Source organism: Asparagus officinalis, chromosome 7, assembly GCF_001876935.1.
Source record: "Asparagus officinalis chromosome 7, Aspof.V1, whole genome shotgun sequence".
Taxonomy (NCBI): domain Eukaryota; kingdom Viridiplantae; phylum Streptophyta; class Magnoliopsida; order Asparagales; family Asparagaceae; genus Asparagus; species Asparagus officinalis.
In genome coordinates, this window is record NC_033800.1 from 72,844,512 (window position 1) to 72,867,437 (window position 22,926).

At 36.5% G+C, this 22,926-nt stretch overlaps 1 protein-coding gene across 1 annotated transcript; it reads right to left on the reverse strand.

Annotated features, from left to right (window-relative positions):
* Window positions 17,995-20,154, reverse strand: LOC109847341. The gene is made up of 3 exons (XM_020416574.1): window positions 20,146-20,154; window positions 19,467-19,935; window positions 17,995-18,356 (listed from the first exon to the last, which is right to left on the reverse strand). Exons 1-3 carry the CDS (start codon window positions 20,152-20,154, stop codon window positions 17,995-17,997), a joined length of 840 nt encoding a protein of 279 aa, XP_020272163.1.

Here is a 22,926-nt window from a genome sequence, read left to right on the forward strand (position 1 = left end):
GAGGGGGGCGAGGGGCTTTTATAGGGGAAGGAAGTGAGTGGATGTGGTTTGGAGAGGATACAGATAGATAGATAGCCGCAGAGGGGTTTCCGTAAAAAAAAAAAAAATCACATGGGAAGGTTGATTTTCACCTCCAATTTTCAAAATTATAGTACTCTAGTAACTTCTGTTGTGGAAAGTGGAAATATTTTTCCAAATTTTCCCATGTAATAATGCTAATTTAGAACTTTTTTTCCCCACCTTGGTGTTTGTTAACGGTAAATCACCAAACCAAACATTAAAGATGATGAGAAAAAAAAAATTTCACCAAACCAAGCATTAAAGATGAAAAAAATTTCTAAAAGTAGCATGTGATCGTCACGTGGCAACATTAGAAGCAATATTCTCACGTATGCGTGCAGGAAGAGGTACGAAACGTGATAATTTTAAAAGAACTTTCGGGTAAATGATGTCAAAAACTATGAGTGCGGAGTGGTGTAAGCTATGGGATAAAAAAAAAAGTCTAATTAGCATATCTTCCTTGAATTGACACCTAAAGTTTGCATATTTTCACATTAAAGATCACAATTCTAATTAAACATACATTAGGTTTCAATTATCCTTCACTTACATCCTCAATCGTACTTCATCCTGTTTTCGCATCCTAATTTTTTTTATTATAAAACAGCATGCTATTACCTTTCGTAACTTTTATGTTTTTAAATTTGTTTTGGAAAAGACAATATGCGGTTGTTTATCTAGTTGTCATCTTTACCAAATATTAATATTGTTTAATGAATTTAACACAGGAAAATTTTAGGACATAAAAGTGCAACAGAATGCTACTGAAGATATGCAAGTGAAAAAAGCAGGTAATTAAATCAACCTTTTTGAGGTGCCTTGATTTTTAAGTGCTAATGCAATACAACTGAGGGCATGTTGATATAAATTATAGTGAGAGGGTCCAAATTATAATAGTCTAAAGTTCGATACTAATGAAAACAAATACTTAATTTAGGAGTATATTAGATTGTTCTGGAAGTGGAGTAAGAGTTTGAAGGGTCCATGAGAGCGCTTCCTTATCTGTTGTGATATCAGCCTGTGACTTTGGGCGGTTGGTTTGTTTAATTAATGAAGAGTTGTCTTTCTCATGATGGATGCTGGAGATTAATTAAATTTTTGAAGAGGATGTCATCAATAATTAGCTCTGCGCGCAGCACTTATCTGAATGAGGTATTGATAGAGCATATTCACTCATTTTAATTCTATAAAATGAGAGAGAACCATCAAAACAATATGCTTAATTTCTCAACATTTTTAAATGTGAGGCTCAAAATGGACTTTCTAACTTTCAATAACAAGGTGTGTCGGTTTACACATGAATTATTCTAACAGCAAGTTAACGAAGTGATACATTGAGTTTTCTCTGCATTCGACCGTTTACACTATAAGTTAAAAGGACAAATTTTCAAAACCATCCCATTTTGAAATTTATTTATAAAAAACGACCCCTTTTAGACTTAATTGCAAAAACCGACCTAGTTGGTTGAAACTGGGTCTGTTTTTGAAAAAAAAAAATTCCAAACTTCACGGGAGTTGAACTCCCGTGAAGTTTTTTCTCATAACAAAACTTCACGGGAGTTCAACTCCCGTGAAGTTTGAAAAAAAAATTTCAAAAACCGACCCAATTTCAACCAACTGGGTCGGTTTTTGCAATTAAGTCTAAAAGGGGTCGTTTTTTATAAATAAATTTTAAAATGGGATGGTTTTGAAAATTTGTCCTAAGTTAAAAAGAATTTGTCTGGTCCTAAAAATTATGAAGTAGAGACTTTGTTGTTGTTAAAAAGAAATTGTATCTAAATCTCAATTTCTCTATCAAGATTAAATCATTACCTTAAATTTGAATTAGAAATTTGAATTAGATCCAAATATTTGGATATTTCATAGCCAATCAAAAGAAAGTTTCCCTCCTCAGTCCTCCCCAAGGAAACCATCAAAAGAAAGTTGGCAATAAACTTTTTGTAGTCTTTATATGTTTCAATTTGAAAGTGATAAAAGGTTTTCGATTATATGCTAGGGACCATGAATCCTATGCGCGCGCGCACACAAAAAAGAAGAAGAAGAAGAAAATTAGGAAATTTTGAATTTGAAAACAAAAGCTGAAAAAATAATTGAAATATGAAATTAATTGCACAATGAAATTCTGAGGGCAACTTGGTAATTACATAAAAGAGATGACCGTTATGTAAAGGGACAGCTCGGGTGGAGGTCACTTTGGACTCGTAAATAGCGAATAGCGGTGAAAAAGGTTGGAAGTCGCTTCAAGAGACCGCAACGGATATTTTTTTTGCACGGTGTATTTTACATAATTGCCCTCAGTAATGTTGACTATGACAAATTGCGGGGGGGTGCGGGGGGCTCTGTACATTAGTTTTCACCTAGAAAGTCCATGTTTTATAAAGAATTCGGAAGAAAGCATCATGATTATGCTTTTTTAGTAAATGGACTCCTTTAATGAAAAAGGGGTTGTTTGCACTTAAATGTATCAAAATTTACAACATGCTCATCATTTAATCGGAACCTGCGGTAGTTATATCGAATCAAGGTTTTCTTTCTTTAGATGTTAATGAGAGAGAGTCAAATTATGATAACATTTGATAGTTATCTTAATTGCAACGACAAGGATTACACATATGATTTTCACTATCGATCACAATAATAGTTTTCAATCTATAAAAAAAAGTTTTCAAAAATACAATTGTTAATATTGGTAAATAAGATTATAATTAATGGTAAAATAGGATATTTTCTAGAAATAAAAAAATGTGGAAAAGAAATTCACCAATTAGGTGTCAAATAAAGAACTCCCATCTTTCATTTTCAAGTTTAATTTCTAAAACCACACATAATTAAAATTTTGACCAAGAAATAGATCAATTAAATAAATGAAAGCATCGTGTTGAAAGCAATCTAACATATAACTGATATAATATCAAAAGAGTAGCAATAGCTGTTATTTATATATATATGTCATCATCAGAGATTAAAAGGAAAAATGAGATGATCCACAAGTTAGCACTGTAAAATAATTCACAAGTCTAAATATCACACCTATGAACCTTACCTTGAATCCCATGTCAAGCACTTGGATAAAAGTTAGAGGACAACATTATACTTCCCACTAACATGTGGTATGTTTGGAGGAATTTCAGTTCATAGCTTTGTTCCGAAAGCGCTTGACGAAGGTATCGACTGACTCTCCGTCTTTCTGCTTCTCATCAAAGAGTGTCTTGATTGACACCTCAGTAATGGGTATCCTTGTCATAGGAGGGGATTTCCTCCTATGACGTCTCTAAAATCACATGATTGAGCGACATTATGAATGATCCGCTCCGTTGAACTTGATCTACATATTCTAAAACCCCAACACACCAAATGTGGGGTGAACCCGTCGTCGTTTGACCCTTCATCCACTCGTATCAATTTTAACGGTTTTGAATGAATAGAACTTTTTACATGGCTCGATGGAGGGTCAAACGACGACGGTTCACCAAATCTTGGTGTGTTGGAGTTTTAGAATATGTGATCAAGTTCTAACGGAGCGGATCATCCATAATGTCGCTCAAAGATTCATGTGATTAGCAGGCGTCAGTACGGAGGCTACAATCCCCCCCTATGACCAAGGATAGCCCATTTAATGCGCATACATATTTATATATTATATATATAAAGTATATATATATATAGTAACTATAGAGAGTATAAATATTAATATATAATCATATATATCATAGAATTATAATATATATATATAATATATATATATATATATATATATATATATATATATTATATATTTACTTATATTATGTTATTATTTGAGCGCTCATCATGTTTACCATTCCTATTGGAGGGCTTAAGAAAGGAGGATTTGTGTTTTACTTTTTAGAAATTTTCATGTAAACCATCATGGTACTTTGATAAAGATAAAAATTCTAGACAGCACAATACTTCTCTTTGAAACTAGCATAAATGACAAAACTTTCTCGATTATCATCTAATCAAAGAGGATTTGATAATATCATACTGTGGTAGGTCTTTTATTAGTTAATTTAACATCTCTAACTATTTCCTAATACTTGACTAAGAATTAAACTAATTAATGTGATCAAAATCATGCTTACACCAACACCTTAAACAAAAGGTTGCCGATAATATGAGACAACTCAGTAATGGACCTCCCATTTGTTGGCCACGAGCCTACCAAAAAACTACCGACCAAATAAGTGCGAAAGATGCAAAAAATAATTGCAAAGAAAATCCCGATGAAATTCTAATCAAAATGGATACCTCACTCTTAACCGCCCAAACTCCATTGTCCATAAAACTGGGCCCATGGGCCTTATTTAATAGAGACGTTCGTGGCTACCATTCTTTTCGGCTTCTGAGTTAAATATATATTTTTATGGGGCTTATAAATAAATTAATTAATTGGTGAGAAGGACACGTAAGTGAATTTCTGGATTTCTGTGGCTCATTGGAGACCGAGAATGTGTCAGGAAAGTTGTTAGAAGAGTGAAGAGTAGATTTTGATGCAATCCATAGATTACCAATAATTTATGAAGTTAATTAGCATATTTGCTATAGTTTTATTGAGGATGATACTTTAATGGATTAATTACATTCCAGTGCTTTGTAATATGATGTAACTTTATGGATCACCTCATCACCCTGAGGTTTAGTATCCACAAGGATAACCCTGAGTTTGATAACCAATATGAAAGTGTTGACAAAGCTTAACTTTGCATACGAAAAGATAAAAAAAGCCCTTTCATACAAGCACAATTTCTCAATATTTGGCGGGATTTAATCCAAGTTCCTTATGCGGAATGTAGGGGACAATACATGTTGGATTTGTGTGTGAAGACCAAACCTCGAGATCAGACAAGGTCATCGACGAAGAGCGGGCAAGCTCGATGCAGGCGAGGTAGAGCGGAGCTGCAGGCGAGGTAGAGGCGGCGAGCTTCAGGCGAGGTCGTGAAACTCAGGCGAGGTCGTGAAACTCAAGCGAGGTCGAGCTCAAGATCCAGGTGAGCTTAAACGCGGGCGACGTAGGAGAGCTCGCGGTTGAAGCAGGCGAGCTCGACGAGTTTAACAGGCGAGCTCGAAGTTGACGAGATTTGACGAGCTCGACCGGGACACCTTTCAGGCGAGCTCAAGCGTGGAATCCAGACGGGGTCGGCGCTCCAGGCTGTCGACAGCTATCGCCAGCTGTAGCTAGGGTTCCCTTATAAAAGGGAACCCAAAGCTCCTCTCCTCAGTGCTTCTTCTTGCGTTTTTCTTCCATGCGGTGGCGACCTTTTTGAGCTCCGATTTTTTCCAGCGCTTATCGATTGTTGAGGGGAGAAATTAAAGGGGTGGCTCGTGAGTCTTTTTCTCCAGCTCTCTTAGAATCAGAGGGGAGATTTAAGAAGGGGAGTCCTTTTCCCAGCTCTCAAAGATTGAGGGGGTATTTAAGAAGAGGGAAATCGTACTGTAGCTACAATAATGATTACATTTATTGAGAGATCTTAAGTTTGAAATCTGCTCTTACATTGTAATTTCTTATTGATTAATAAGAAATTAATTGTGTGGCTCTCGATGACATAGACAAGCTTGTCGAACCTCGTAAATCTTGGTGTATTTTTCTCTATACTGTGTTTTTGCTGTAATAGGGGTTTAGAGTAGCCCCGGGTATTCCCCAACAACTGGTATCAAAGCCTGAAATGATTTAGAGGAAGTCAGAATCAAGTGGGAGCAATGGTCGCAGATGAAGGAAATGTGAGATTAGAGAAGTTTGATGGATCAGATTTTAGATTCTGGAAAATACAGATAGAGGATTATCTGTATAAAAAAAATATATCAACCTCTCTCAGGAAAGAAGCCGGAGGAAATAAAGGAAGAAAATTGGAATCTTCTAGATAGAAAGGCTCTTGGGGTTATTCATTTGACGTTAACTCGTAATGTTACTTTTAACATTACAAAGGAAAAGACCACGGCGGGTCTTATGGCAGCACTCTCAAACATGTATGAGAAGCCATCAACCTCAAAAAAAATTGATTTGATGAGATGGTTATTCAATCTGCGAATGACGGAAGGTGCATCGGTAGCACATCATCTCAATGAACTCAATACAGAAACGACCTAATTGAGTTCAGTTGATATTGAGTTTGATGAAGAAGTACAAGTGTTGATCCTTTTGTCTTCCCTACCAGAAACCTAGAATGCTACTGTGAGTAGCTCGTCAGGAAGTAACAAGTTGAAGTTTGACGACTTTTGTGATCTGGTTCTCAGTGAGGAGATCCGACGGAGAGAGTCGGATGACGCTACAACCTCTTCAATATTGCATATAGAGTCAAGAGGTAGAAATTCAACCAAAGGAAATGGATCAGAGGACAGGAGGTCCAAATCCAGGAATCCCAGTAGCTCGAAGGCTATCGAGTGTTGGAAGTGCGGGAAAACTAGGCACTACAAGAATCAATGCAAGAGTGCACAGAAGGATTAGGAGGTAAAGGCAGATGCAAATGTTGCTTCTACCTCAGGAGGAGATGATGCATTGATATGCTCTTTGGAGAGCAAGGAGGAGTCTTGGGTGTTGGACTCTGAGGAGGAGATGATGCATTGATATGCTCTTTGGAGAGCAAGGAGGAGTCTTGGGTGTTGGACTCTGGAGAATCATTCCATGCTACTTCTCAGAAAGAATTCGGAGAGCAAGGAGGAGTCTTGGGTGTTGGACTCTGGAGAATCATTCCATGCTACTTCTCAGAAAGAATTCCTCGAAAAGTATATCCCTGGAAACCTTGAAAATGTATACCTTAGTGATGATCAACCATGTGCCATTATTGGCAAAGGTGTAGTGAAGATTAAGTTAAATGAGTCAATATGGGACCTGAAAGATGTCAGACATATTCCCGACCTGAAAAGGAACTTAATCTCAGTGAGCCAGCTGGCTAGTGAAGGCTATACTAGGACTTTCTATGGTGATGATTGGAGGATTTCAAAAGGTACAATGACGATTGCCCGAGACAAGAAGAATGGTACCCTGTATATGACAGCGGTTGCACGTTGTTTAATCTCAGTTGTAGCTGTCAATGAGACTTCAAAGTTGTGGCACCACAGACTCGGCCATATGAGTAAGAAGGGGATAAAGATCATGCACATAAACGGAAAACTCCCAGGACTGTAGTTAGTGGAGATGGACATGTGTGAAGAATGCATACTTGGAAAGCAGAAGAGATCCAGCTTTCAGACAAGTAGCAAAACCCCCAGGAAAGATAAGTTAGAGCTCGTTCACTCAGATGTTTGGGGACCAACCACCACCACGTCCATTGGTGGAAAACACTAATTCATGACTTTTATCGATGATCACTCTTAGAAAGTATGAGTCTACTTGCTGAAGCATAAGTCAGAACTATTTGAGGCTTTTAGGAGATGGAAAGCCATGGTCGAGAATGAGACCTGTCTGAGAATAAAGAAACTCAGAATAGACAATGGTGGTGAGTATAAAGATACCAGATTTAATAAGTTCTGCTATGAGTACGTGATCGGAATGGAGAGAACCGTGCCCGGCACGCCTCAGCACAATGGTGTGGCTGAGCGCATGAATAGAACATTGACAGAGAGAGCCAGAAGCATTCGGATGCAGTCAGGTCTACTGAAGCAGTTCTGGACAGAAGCGGTCAACACATCAGCTTACTTGATCAATCGAGGTCTATCGGTTCTATTGAAGCATAGAATACCAGAGGATGTATGGTGCGGAAATAAGGTAAAACTCTCACATCTTAAAGTTTTCGGTTGTGTAGCTTATGTGCATATTAGTGATCAAGGCAGCAATAAGCTTGATCCTAAGTCCAAGAAATGTACTTTCATTGGCTATGATGAAGATGAGTTTAGCTATCGCATTTGGGACAACAAAAACAAGAAAATAATCCGCAACAGAGATGTGATATTCAACGAGAAGGTGATATACAAGGACATGCACAAGACAGATGACTCAGAGAGCGAGTCAGCATTTGTAGATGCGGATGATGTCCTGAGTAACCTCTCGAAAGGACCCAATGCAGAAGATCCTTAGCCAGAAGAGCCTGTTGGACAGAATGGTGCATATGAGCCTGACGCACCAGCTCTGATGTTGAGGAGATCTACTCGTTCTCTTGTGCCTAACAGCAGATACATGAATTATATATTACTGACAGATGGAGGGGAGCCTGAAAGCTATGATGAAGCTTGTCAGAGTGGATATGCGAGCAAGTGGGAACTTGCCATGAAAAAAAAGATAAAGTCTTTGATCACCAACCAGACATGGGAACTAGCTGAGTTGCCTAGGGGAAGAAGGCACATCACAATAAGTGGGTGTATCGAGTGAAAAAGGAATATGATAGTTCCAGAAGATACAGAGCCTGACAAGTTATCAAAAGATTTTAACAGAAGATCCAAGGAAGTAAGAATCCAACAGATATGTTAATAAAGACGATGACTATTCAAAAACTGGAGTTGTGCGCAACTTCAGTTGGCTTTCATGCATAAGTGATGAGGACAGAGTCACACAGGAGTAAGTACTTGTTGAGATAGCCTGCTGATGGCGGTTCGGTCTCCAAGTGGGAGATTGTTGGATTTGGGTGTGAAGACCAAACCTCGAGATCAGGCGAGGTCATCAACGAAGAGTGGGTGAGCTCGATGCAGGCGAGGTCGAGCGGGGCTGCAGGCGAGCATGAGGCGGCGAGCTTCAGGCGAGGTCGTGAAACTCAGGCGAGGTTGAGCTCGAGATCCAGGCGAGCTTGAACGCGGGCGATGTAGGCGAGCTCACGGTTGAAGCAGGCAAGCTCGACGAGTTTAACAGGCGAGCTCGAAGTTGGCGAGATCCGATGAGCTCGAGTGAGACACCTTTCAGGCGAGCTCAAGCGTGGAATCCAGGCGGGGTCGGTGCTCCAGCCTGTTGCCAGCTGTAGCTAGGGTTCCCTTATAAAAGGGAACCCAGAGCTCCTCTCCTCAGTGCTTCTTCTTGCGTTTTTCTTCCAGGCGGCGGTAGCCCTTTTGAGCTCCGATTTTTTCCAACGCTCATCGATTGTTGAGGGGAGAAATTAAAGGGGGTGACTCGTGATTCTTTTTCTCCAGCTCTCTTAGAATTAGAGGGGAGATTTAAGAGGAGGAGGGTTTTCCTAGCTCTTAAAGATTGAGGGGGTATTTAAGAAGAGGAAAATCATACTGTAGCTACAGTAACGATTATATTTATTGAGAGATCTTAAGTTTGAGATCTGCTCTTGCATTATAATTTCTTGTTGATTAATAAGAAATTAATTGTGTGGCTCCTGAGGACGTATGCAAGCTTGTCGAACTCGTAAATCTTGGTGTATTTTTCTCTATACTGTGTTTTTACTGTAATAGGGGTTTAGCGTAGCCCCGGATATTCCCCAACAATACAAAGTTTAGCGATTGAAATAAGTTGAACTAATTATTAAGAAGGGTTATTCGGATATATACCCCTTAAATCATTGGTATTTGGAAAATTACCCTATAAATCTTAGTTTTACAAAATTACCCCTAAAATCAACAAATTTGGAAAAATCTACCCTCAAAGAATCTTCAGCTTCGATAATCTAGTTTGTAATTGCAATGTAAAAAATTGTTAACAAAATGATCAAATTTTTGCACCAAGTTGATGGTTTGTTGATTTTAGGGGTATTTTCTTTACAAAGTTGATGATTTGAGAGGTAATTTTGTAAATACTAAGATTTGGGCGTATGTTTACAAATACCCATGATTTAAGGGGTATATATGCAGATAACCTATTAAGAAACAAATCCTTTTATGAAGGGGTTTTTAAGAAACCAGTCCCTCAAATCTTTAGTAATTCCATATTAATCCCTCAAATCTTTAAAATTGCTTAAGATTTGAGGGACTACTATTGAATTATTGAAGATTTGCAAGACTAGTATCTAATTAAACCTTTCATAAAATGATTTGAGGGAATAACGAGGAACTTTAAGTATTTGATGGAATAATTAAAGATTTGAGGGACTAATTTCTTATTAAAATGATTGCAGGGACTAAGCAGGGCTACCTTTGTAGATACTTAGACCCCAAGGTCATGGGTGCAATTAAATTACACCACAAGGTACCATAGTATAAGAAGAGTATTTTAGGAATCCTTATATTGTGTTAGTTGACATGTTAGTAAAAAGTAAACATGTTAGATCTGAATCATAAAACTTGAGATCTAAAACATTAAGCCAATGATTAATTCAAAGAGATTAACAAGAATCAAAAGAGCGGAAGCTTATACCTGAATCCATTGAAGAAAACTTGATTTGGGTTTTGGATCTTCTAACCTTAGGGTTTCTCTATAGCCGAATTTCTCTCTCTAGATGGGGGTGAAGAGAATTAGAGAATGTAACCCTAGGTTAGGGACCATAACCCCTTATTTATAGATGTTGTACTTTTGTAATTTAGCCCCTCAATAAATCACAATTACAACCTGGTATCTGCACATATAACCCCATGATTATATTTAAATACCCATTAACCCAACTTAATTGATCACTTTAGTGGGTTATCCTGAAAGATAGCAATACACATTGATTAATCATATGTGCCCACAAATAGATTTATTAGATTAAATCCAACAATCTCCCACTTGGGCACCATATGATTCCTTAAATTGTGTATAACCTTATGAGCTCAAAAATTGCTATCACTGAAAAGGTATTTCCGAACAATCTCGTCCATTGACTATATCAATATAGGATCAAAGCGGCCTTCGTCACATTTATCGTGACTCGACCCATCAATGGTCACATATACCAATACAATCAAACGACATAGATCAATCATGGATGTGCAGCATGAAAATTACATGCAATGTGATCAGTACATGTCTATTTTCAACTGGTCCTCCTTAGTGAGGTCAAAACCAAACATAATGTAACAGAGTGTCTTAACTGAATACTTTATTCTGATCAGACAATACAACCAAACATAAAGCACCACAAATACAAACTCCCACTAAAACATAATATCCTCAAATAATACCACACCCATATGAGCAGTATGCTCATGAAAGACCTTAGGTGGTAATCCCTTAGTAAGAGGATCAGCTATCATGGAGTTTGTCCCAATGTGCTCTATGGATATCTGTCCACTCTGTACCCTTTCTTTCACAACCAGGAACTTAATGTCAATATGTTTTGACTTAGTTGAGCTCCTGTTGTTATTAGAATACATTACTGCAGATTTATTGTCACAATATAACTTTAGTGGTCTTTTAATATTTTCCAAAATACGCAGTCCCGTGATAAAATTTCGTAGCCATATTCCCTGATTGGATGCCTCATAGCAAGCTACAAATTCTGCTGCCATAGTGGAGGAAGCTACTAGTATCTGTTTGACACTTTTCCATGATATAGCTCCTCCTGCTAACATATAAATGTAGCTTGATGTAGACTTCCTGCTATCTTGGCATCCAGCAAAATCAGAGTCCGAATACCCAATGACCTCTAACTGTTCTGATTTTCTGTATGTGAGCATGTAATCTTTTGTTTTCTGAAGATACCTCATAACCCTTTTGACTGCTATTCAATGATCAATACCAGGGTTTCTTAAGTATCTGCCTAACATCCCAATAATGTACGCAATATCCGGACGCGTACATACCTGAGCATACATTAGACTTCCTACAGCCGAAGCATAAGGAATCTTCTGCATTTCCTGAATTTCAAGGTTGCCTTTAGGGCACTAATTGAGACTAAACTTGTCTCCTTTAGCAACAGGGGTGTCACCTGGTCTGCAATCTTGCATGCCAAACCTTTTAAGTACCTTATCGATATAGCTCTTTTGTGATAATCCAAGAATACCCCGAGAGCGATCTCGATGTATCTGGATCCCTAATATAAAAGAGGCGTCCCCAAGATCTTTCATCTCAAAATTCTTTGATAGAAATCTCTTGGTTTCGTGCAACATGCCTATATCATTAGTGGCAAGCAAGATGTCATCCACATACAGAACCAGAAAAATATACTTACTCCCACTGAACTTGTGATATACACAGTCATCAACAATGTTCATCTCAAAACCGAACGAGATAACTATTTGTTGAAACTTATGATACCATTGACGAGGAGCTTGCTTGAGTCCATAGATGGATTTCCTTAATTTGCAAACCATATTCTTTGGGTCTCCTGACACAAAGTTTTCTGGTTGCACCATATAAATCATCTCATCAATGTCTCCATTGAGAAATGCAGTCTTAACATCCATCTGATGTAACTCAAGATCATAATGAGCAACAAGTGCCATGATTATTCTGAAAGAGTCTTTCGATGAAACCGGAGAGAAAGTCTCTGTATAATCAATGCCTTCCTTTTGAGTATAGCCTTTAGCCACAAGACGCGCCTTATACCTCTCCACATTACCGTTTGCATCCCGCTTGGTTTTAAAAATCCATTTACAACCAATTGGTTTTGCACCTTCTGGCAATGGGACAAGTTCCCAAACCTTATTGTCTTGCATAGACTTATACTCTTCATTCATGGCATCAATCCACTGTTGAGAGTTAGAACTTTTCATGGCCTGAGAGAAGTTGATTGGATCATCTTCTAACATTCCACTACTTTCCTCATGTTCTTGGAGAAATACAATATAATCATCCGGAATAGCATTTCTCCTTTCTCTCGTGGATCTCCTTAATGGCACTGGTTCTTGAGGTTGTTGAGTTTGTTCTTCTGGAACAGGGAGTTGTTCAACATTATCATCTTGAGGTTCCGGATTTACTTCTTGAGCAACAACAGGTATAGGAACCTGAATATTGTCAAAAGTAATCATCCGAAATAGCATTTCTCCTTTCTCTCGTGGATCTCCTTAATGAAACTGGTTCTTGAGGTTGTTGAGTTTGTTCTTCTGGAACAGGGAGTTGTTCAATATTATCATCTTGAGGTTCCTGATTTAATTCTTGAGCAACAACAGGTATAGTAACCTGAATATTGTCAAAAGTAACTGAATGGATTGGGTCTGAAGCCAATTCCTCTTCAAAAGCAATGTCTCTAACCTTATTTCTCATCTTAAAAATATTCCTTAGTATGGGATCATAAAACTTATAGCCCCTAGAGCGTTCAGAGTACCCAATAAAGTAGCTGCTAACTGTTTTGGAGTCCAATTTCTTTTCATTTGGCCTATAAGGCCTTGTCTCATCTGGACATCCCCAAATATGTAAGTGCTTTAAACTGGGCTTTCGACCAGTCCAAACCTTATAAGGTATTTTAGCAACTGCTTTACTTGGTACTCTGTTCAGAATGTAAGCTGCTGTCTTAAGTGCTTCTCCCCAGAGTGACTCTGGTAAAGAAGAATGAGCAATCATACTTCTTACCATATCCTTAAGAGTCTTGTTTCGTCTTTCAGCTATACTATTCATGCTAGGTGAACCTGGCATAGTGTACTGTGGGACGATACCGCATTCCTCTAGGTATCTAGCAAATGGTCCTGGACGTTGTTCACCTGAACCATCATATCTACCATAGTACTCACCATCACGATCAGATCTAACGGTTTTAATTATTCTGTTGAGTTGATTCTCAACTTCAGCTTTATAGGCTTTGAACATGTCCAGAGACTCAGATTTTTTATGAATGAGATATAGGTACCCATAACGTGGCTTTGAACATGTCCAGAGACTCAGATTTTTTATGAATGAGATATAGGTACCCATAACGTGAGTAATCATCTATGAATGATATAAAATATTGTTGACCACTCCAGGATGCCGAAGGGAATGACCCACAAATATCAGTATGTATCAATTCTAAGACATCCGAAGATCTGTTGGCACCTAATCTCTTAACTTTAGTCTGTTTTCCCTTGATACATTCAACACATACGTTGAAGTCCGAAAAATCAAGGGAATCCAAAATGCCATCAGACACAAGACGCTCAATTCTACCTTTTGAGATATGACCTAAGCGCTTATGCCATAATGTCGCCGAATTTTCCTTATTTAATTTACGCTTAGTACCACGTGATTCCACATGCAAGGATTCATTAGAAGAAGCAATTGTATCAAGCAAATATAGGTTGTCATAAATACTCAAGTAACCGGTTCCCACAACATTTGAATTAAAAGATAAACGGAATTGACTGTTTCCAAATGAACAAGAATAACCTGATTTGTCCAATACAGAAACAGAAACCAAATTCCGTCTAAAAGACGGTACTACAAAAGTATCTTTTAAGTCCTAATAAGAACCAGTTCCTAATAGCAACCTAAAATGCCCAATTGCTTCTACATCTACCGATTGACCGTCGCCCACAAAGATGTGTCTTTCAACATCACTTGGCTTTCGGTAGCTCAGGCAACCCTGCATAGAAACACTTATGTGAGTAGTAGCACCAGAGTCTAACCACCAAGTGTTTCTAGGTACTGAAGCTAAATTAACCTCAGAACAGACCAAAGTAAGGAACATACCCTTAGTAGCACGCCAGGCGTGATATTTTGTACAGTCCTTCTTTACATGTCCAGGCTTCTTACAGAAGAAACAACCCTGATTATCCTTATGTTGTTTCTTCTGAACTGGACCCTTAGCAGCTTCATTATCATTCTTTCTTTTCTTGCCCTTATCCTTAGAGGCATAGGTCAAATGAGCACTTTCTGTCTTATCTTGCTTCAACATGTCTTCTTCTTGCACACAGTATGAAATGAGCTCATTTAGAGTCCATTTCTCCTTTTGGCAGTTATAACTGACCTTAAACTGATTGAATTGTGCAGGAAGAGACAAAAAAACCAGATGCACTAATAACTCATCACAAAGATCGAGTTTAAGTGCCTTAAGCTTTGAAGCAATATGAGACATTTCCATAATGTACTCCCTGATATTTCCTTTGCCCTTATACTTCATTGAAATAAAGCGAGCTAAGAGCGTGCTTGTTTCTACCTTATCGTTTTTCGCAAAACGCTTCTCAATTTCGGCAAGGAAATCTTTGGCCTTAGAAATCCCTTCGGATTCTATGCCCCTGAAGGCTTCCGGAATGCCGCGCTTAATGATCATAAGACTCATGCGATTTGAACGCTCCCACTTCTCATACTCCTTCTTTGCATCAGGAGTGCTATGCGCATTGAGAGGTTGGGGTTGTTCAGTTCTTAATGCATAGTTAAGATCCATGCAGCCAAGAACAATTAGTATGTTCTCTTTCCAAACCTTGAAATTTGTCCCATTTAGCATGGGAATTGAATTGATGTTAGCAGAAATTGTTACAGCAGATGCATTAGCTGAAATAAAACAAAAGTGCTCACATCAATAACCATAATTATTAATCAATAAAATTCAAATAATGACGAATCCCATCCAAGATATCTGGCACAACATTAATATCAAGTCTTTGGACAGTAATATTAACTTGTAAGTGATATCTTGTTGCAATGATCAAACATTGACAATAACTCATGTCAAATAATGAAACTATCTTTGGATCGATTCATTATTCACATGTAAACCTTATAATTGTCACACGCTTATCATCGCAGATGTGTATACAGTCTAAATAAATATTAACCTTCCTTTGGGCCGATTAAATATTTACACGAAAGCATACACACAAACATCTCACATTCCTCATGAACAATCTACACAAGAGAGGTTACTTTGGCAACTTCTTGTTTCAATTAATCAATTGGAGTGAGAGACAACCTTAATACATTAGTGTCATAATATTTGAATTAAATAATTGATTAAAAAAACAAATTAGATTTAAATTAACAGGTTTTAATTTAAATCAACTGAATTTCCAAAAAACATAATTAGGGTCTCATAGCTTAATTAGGGCCCATAACTTAATTGAATAAATTAAGTATACCAAAGTGGACCCATGAAAAGCCGAGGCTTAACCATAGTGAACACGAAGTTCGCTTGACTTCGAACACAAGGTTCGACTGTATTGAGTACAAGACTCACTTAAGTACGAACGCGAGGTTCGTTAAAAAATGAACACAGAACGAACGCGATGTTCGTTTGAAAGATGAACGCGAGGTTCGACTTGAATTGAGCACGAGGCTCACCTTAGAGCTGAGCGCGAGGCTCACCTGAGATCTGAGTGCGAGGCTCAACTTGAATTGAGCGCGAGGCTCACCTGAGATTTGAGCGTGAGGCTCAACTTAAGAACAAACGCTAAGTTCATTTTAAAATTGAGCGCGAGGCTCACCTGAGAACGAACGCGAAGTTCGTTAAAATTGAGCGCGAGGCTCACCTGAGTTGAGCGCGAGGCTCACCTGAGAACGAACGCGAAGTTCGTTAAAATTTGAGCGCGAGGCTCACTTGAGTTGAGCGCGAGGCTCACATGAGAACGAACGCGAAGTTCGTTAAAATTTGAGCTCGACGTTCACCTTATAACGAACGCTAAGTTCGGTTGAGGTAACCACCTCCTTAATTTTTGCCACGATTAATCGCACGAACCCTTAGAGTTTCAAACTAAAACCGCCGCCGCCATTGCTCCGGCACCCAAGAGGTCGAAACCCTAGGGTTACCTGACGCCGCCGTCACCGTCGGAGTCGAGAGCGAGGCCGCCAGCAAAGGTTCGCCGGCGAGGAGCATGAGACCGAAGATCAAACCCAAAAAATCCAAAAATTCCTCGATTTTATTTTCAAAATCAGATCCAGAATCGGAAAAAATTTCTTGATTCAGATCCTAAAAAATCAAAGAAAATCCCAAAAAATCGAAGAAAATCCCAAAAAAATACGTTGTTGTTCATCCGAGAACAGATCTTAACCAAAAAACCAGAGATTTAAGATCAAAAAACCCAATTTTAAAACTTAAATCCCTAAGAATTAATCAAAGGAGGCTCTGATACCACTTGTTAGATCTGAATCATAAAACTTGAGATCTAAAACATTAAGCCAATGATTAATTCGAAGAGATTAACAAGAATCAAAAGAGCGGAAGCTTATACCTGAATCCATTAAAGAAAACTTGATTTGGGTTTTGGATCTTCTAACCTTAGGGTTTCTCTATAGCCGAATTTCTCTCTCTATATGGGGGTGAAGAGAATTAGATAATGTAACCCTAGATTAGGGACCATAACCCCTTATTTATAGATGTTGTACTTTTGTAATTTGGCCCCTCAATAAATCACAATTACAACCTGGTATCTGCACATATAACCCCATGACTTATTTAAATATCCATTAACCCAACTTGATTGATCACTTTAGTGGGTTATCCTAAAAGATAGCAATACATATTGATTAATCATATGTGCCCACAATTAGATTTATTAGATTAAATCCAACAAAACAGTGTTAAGAAACTGTTAGATTTTGAACGATGTAAGTTAGCAACCTCAGTGTTATTCATATAGATCCCTAAACTTTATGGTCACGCTTATATCACAAGGTACTAGACTATAATTAATTTTACTTTTATTATGCATGCGTACAAGACCTGTTGGGCACGAAACTAGGCTGAGCTTTTTTTTTTGAACCAGAAAAACAGGGAGAGGTTCCCTGTTTATATGTATATATATATTAAAAAAGGGATGGAAAAAAATACATGACAAACCAAAAGATGAGGATGATGAGAACCAATAGATGATATGATCGGTGGGAAGCGGACCTTGTCGTCACCCACCAAACCAGATCAAGAATGGTTCCGAACATCCCATAAAGCGAGAGCATACACAGTCTAGTTTCTAGGGAAAGTTTGAGAACCAGAAAAACAGGGAGAGGTTCCCTGTTTATATGTATATATATATTAAAAAAGGGATGGAAAAAAATACATGACAAACCAAAAGATGAGGATGATGAGAACCAATAGATGATATGATCGGTGGGAAGCGGACCTTGTCGTCACCCACCAAACCAGATCAAGAATGGTTCCGAACATCCCATAAAGCGAGAGCATACACAGTCTAGTTTCTAGGGAAAGTTTGATAAGATATTACAAAACATAGCAACTACTGCTAGAACCAAAGCCCAAAAAAGGAGCAAAGAGGCTGATGATCCTATTAGAAGTTGGCACCAACTCCATCATCCTTGGCAACTTTGGCTAATTCCTTCAGACCGAGACTGATCGCCACTTTGTGCATTTTTGTTGCCCTTCTGCTCGATGTTGCTCCTGTCCAGAACAAGATGAAATGTGCAATATGAGATGCAATGATCAATGGAGAAGAAACTACACCATTAAAAATCTTATTGTTTCTGCTAAACCAAATTCTCCAGCAGCAGCTAGGTAGTAAAACTCTCCATATGCATCTGATACGATAGTCAATGGAATGATCAAGAGACCCAGAAAGAAGCACAGACATATCTTGCGGCCATACGTCAGGATGGTGGTTGGGGGCGATCAAAGACCAAATATCTTTAATAACTGAACATTTGGTAAAAAGGTGATCATGGGTCTCATTAGCAGAATTGCATAATGGACATGAAATGTCGCCAATCTAACCCTTTTTAGTCAACACGTCCTTCGTTTGAAGCTTCTGATGACAAAGAATCCAGAGAAAAATCTTGACCTTATGAGGAATAGGAGATTTCCAAATGAGTTTGAATAAATGGAATGTGGTACCCCCTGATACAAGGAATCTGTAACATGAGTTCACAATGAATTCTCTAGATGGATGAAGAGGCCAGCACACCTGATCCTGAGCTTGAGAAACGGGAACCTTAGCTTGATCAAGAAGGGAGTACAGAAGGTTGATGTCTTCTCTACTTTCCGGGGTGTTACCTCTCCTGATGATGAGGTGCCACTTCCACGCATTATTAATGAAGGCACCTTGGGAGAGAACTGAGCTGGTATGAGAGAAGGCAAGATGATAGACTCTTGGGAACAAGCTCCTAAGGGTGTTAACACCCAACCATTTATCATGCCAGAATCCACAAGAAGAGCCGTCACCTATATTCCACTGAGCCTGGCTAAAGAAAGAGTCGTGAATAGCAAAAAGATCTTTGATCAAGTTAGAAGCCGAAGCCTTAGGAGGGCTTACTAATGGGTTGGAGGAGTTAGAGGGGTATATGGACCAGATGACCTTGCTAAGGAAGGAGTTGACACTGATTTTCCATAACCATTTGGAGAGGAGGGCCTGATTGAAAGAGTGCAAATTGATGACCCCTAAACCCCCCTTAACCTTAGGTTTACAAACAATGCCCCAGTTGATAAGACTTTTGGGTTTGGAGGTTTGGGGGTAGCAACCCCAAAGAAATTTTCTTCTAATTCTGTCGATGGCCTTGATGAGCCAGGATGGGAGCTTAAAAAAAGACATATAGTATAGAGGAACAGATGATAGAATAGAATTTAGAAGTGTGAGTCTACCACCTATTGACAGGGATTTGTGTTTCCACAGAGAAATTTTTTTAGAAAAGGAGTCGAGGAGAGGTTGTCACTCTCTTTTGGAGAGAGAACCCCTTTTGAGAGGAAGACGGAGATAAGAGAATGGAAGGGTACCAAGAGAACAGTTTAGACTGTCAGCAAGAGAGATACCCTTGTTGGGAATTCTACCGAGATAGTGGAGATGAGTTTTGGACTGGTTCATGGATAGGCCAGAGATAAGACCAAAAATATGGAGGATGGTTTTGAGAGTATGAATGTCTTTACGTGTGGCTCTACAAAAGATGAGGGTGTCGTCTGCAAACTGAAGGGTTCTAATATTATTTAGTTCCCCTTTCAGTTTGAGGTCAAAGAGATCTCCAGAGAGAGCACTGGCAGAGATCATCTTGCTCATGACATCTACTATCAGCAAGAATAAGAGGGGGGAGAAGGGGTCACCCTGTTTAAGACCCCGATGACATCGAAAGAAAGCGGTAGGTGAACCATTAACTAAGACAGCAGACTTAGCTGAGGATAGGATATTGAGAATCCAGGTGCACCATATGTCACTGAAGCCTCTGGCTTTGAGGAGGATGAGGAGTAAATCCCACTTTACACAATCGAAAGCTTTGAAAAAATCTACCTACCCAAAAAAAGCCACTAAAGACTAAGTCGTTCAGCAACTAGAAAAAGTAAGAAGTTAAGAAGAGTTAATTTCTTATTACTGTGTCAAATGCAAAATCTTCACATAGAATAATGTGAATTATCTTCATAGTTTGGCAACACAAAATATGCAAAAGGGTTAAGATTAGGGGTGTATTTTGTCTGGATACGGTTCAGATATAATACTTACCATATCCATATCCGCTTACACATCTCATATATGGATACGAATAAGGATATATCTCAGTAAGGAAAATTCATATCCATATCTACTAAAATCGGATACGGATATATATATTAAGTATTAAATTAATTTTATTATATAATATTATATGACCCTTTTTAATAAATTATAAAGTATATATATGAAACCTCGATGATTATAGCCAGTAGCTGGGCTCCACAAAATATGTTAACTTACATTGTAGTTTGCTACTTGTAGTATTGTTGTCCATGCTATTACCTTTCCTCTTTATCTTATTATTCATACTTTTCTGATATAAGTTTTCTTTTTCTAATCACTCAATTGACTATATTTAGTTTTTATAATATCAAAGATTATAATATTCTCTTCTATTTAAAAAGTGTTGATATCATTTTCTTAAAAATATATATATACATTGTAGCAATAATATATACTTCAGTTCAACTCAAACATTAGTTTGAATCCATTTAGAGTGAGGTCATTTCTACGCTAGAATGGTGATATAGTGATTACATAGTCTAAAAGTCAAAGAATAAATTTAAACAAAAAAAGTAATTTAATATGTCAAATTAAGAACTAATTTGTAAATTATACATGAGCAGTGCAGATATGTGTGCATTACACTGAAAACACAATAAAAATTAGAAAACTACAAAACAAACACCCTCTAAAGTTTTAAAAATTATAAAAAATACCCTAAAATTTTATAATTTATAAATACATAAAACTATTAAACATTACATTGAAATCAAGGAATTACCAAAAATCATTAAAAAAATTCAAATTTTGGAGGGGTAATTTGAAATGTACTAAACTTTAACGGTGTTTTTTTGTAAATTTCAAATTTAATAGATCTTTAATTAGTTATGTTATTTTTAAAAAAGTTATGGATAATATTTACCATAAATTTTTTTCCTAAACCTATACTTAAAAAAGGTGTATGATATTTTAAAAAAAATTAATTTTCTAGGAGTTGTTAGTAATTTTACATATTCATTTTAGTGTTTAGAGGTTATAAATTCTCATGCTGTTTTTTTGTAAATTAAGAATTTTAGTGGCTTTTTACAATTTTTTAAACTTATAGGCATTTTTTACATATTGTAAATTGTTTATAGACTATTTATAATTCCTATGTTTTAATTTACTAATGAATTTGAAACTGTCAGGGTGTTTTTTGTAAATTTTTAATTTTAAAAGTTTATTTGTAATTTTTAAAACTTTAATGGTATTTTCTATAAATTATAAATTATGTAGATGATATTTGTAATTCTTATATTTTCAATGTACTGTTAGGTTAGAAATTATCAGGATTTTTATAAATTTTATAATTTTAAGGGTTTTATTTTACACTTTGTAACATGTTCAAAGTGTGTATTGTAAATTTCATAAATTTTTAGGGGTTGTTTATGTTATTTGTTGGTTTTTAGTGTGTTTATAGGTTTAAAATTTTTAAGGTGTTTTTTATAAATTTTGAATTAGGGGTGTTTTTGTAATTTTTAAAACTTAAAAGATGTTTTTTCTAAAGTTCAAAAACTTTTAGTTTCTAGCTAGCATATGTTTATCAGATTTCTCACTAAATTAAAATAAGTAAAATTTATAAGTTTCAAGATGCTTTAATAAAATTTTAAATTTGTAGGGGCATGTTTGTAATTTAAAAAACTTGGAGAATATTTTTTACAAAGTCCAAAAACTTTTAGGTGCTGGCTAGCATATGATTTTTAGATTTTTTTATGAATTGAAATAAGTAAAAGATTTGATTATATGAGACATATCCTTTTTATCCAATAACATATTAATTAAAGAGGTGTATGATATTTTTAAAAAAAAAATAATTTTCTAGGGATTGTTAGTAATTTTGCATATTCATTTTAGTGTCTATAGGTTATAAATTCTCATGGTGTTTTTTTTATAAATTAGGAATTTTAGTGGTTTTTTGCAATTTTTAAACTTATAGGCATTTTTTACAGATTGTAAATTATTTATAGACTATTTATAATTCCTATGCTTTCAATTTACTAATTAATTTGAAACTCTCAGGGTGTTTTTTATAAATTTGGAATTTTAAAAGTTTGTTTGTAATTTTTGAAACTTTAAGGGTGTTTTCTATAAATTATAAATTATGTAGATGATATTTGTTATTCCTATATTTTCAATGTATTGTTAGGTTAGAAATTATCAGGATTTTTATAAATTTTATAATTTTAAGGGTTTTATTTTATAATTTGTAAAATGTTCAAAGTGTGTATTGTTAACTTCATAAATTTTCGGGGGTTGTTTGTGTTATTTGTTGGTTTTTAGTGTGTTTATAGGTTTAAAAATTTTAAGGTGTTTTTTATAAAATTTGAATTTTAGGGGTGTTTTTATAATTTTTAAAACTTACAAGATATTTTCTCCAAAGGAAAAAACTTTTACTTTCTAGCTAGCATATGTTTTTTAGATTTTTTACTAAATTGAAATAAGTAAAATTTATAAGTTTCAAGATGCTTTAATAGAATTTTAAATTTGTAGGGGCATGTTTGTAATTATAAAAATTAGAGAATATTTTTTACGATGTCCAAAAACTTTTAGGTGCTCGCTAGCATATGTTTTTTTAGATTTCTCTATGAACTGAAATAAGTAAAGGATTTGAATTGTATAAAACATATCCTTTTTATCCAATAACATATTAAGTCGCATTATGAATAGAATAAATCATTTAGTTACCAATTCAAAGAAGCTAAGATAATTAGAATAGATTAGGATAATAATATAATATTAAAAAAATAA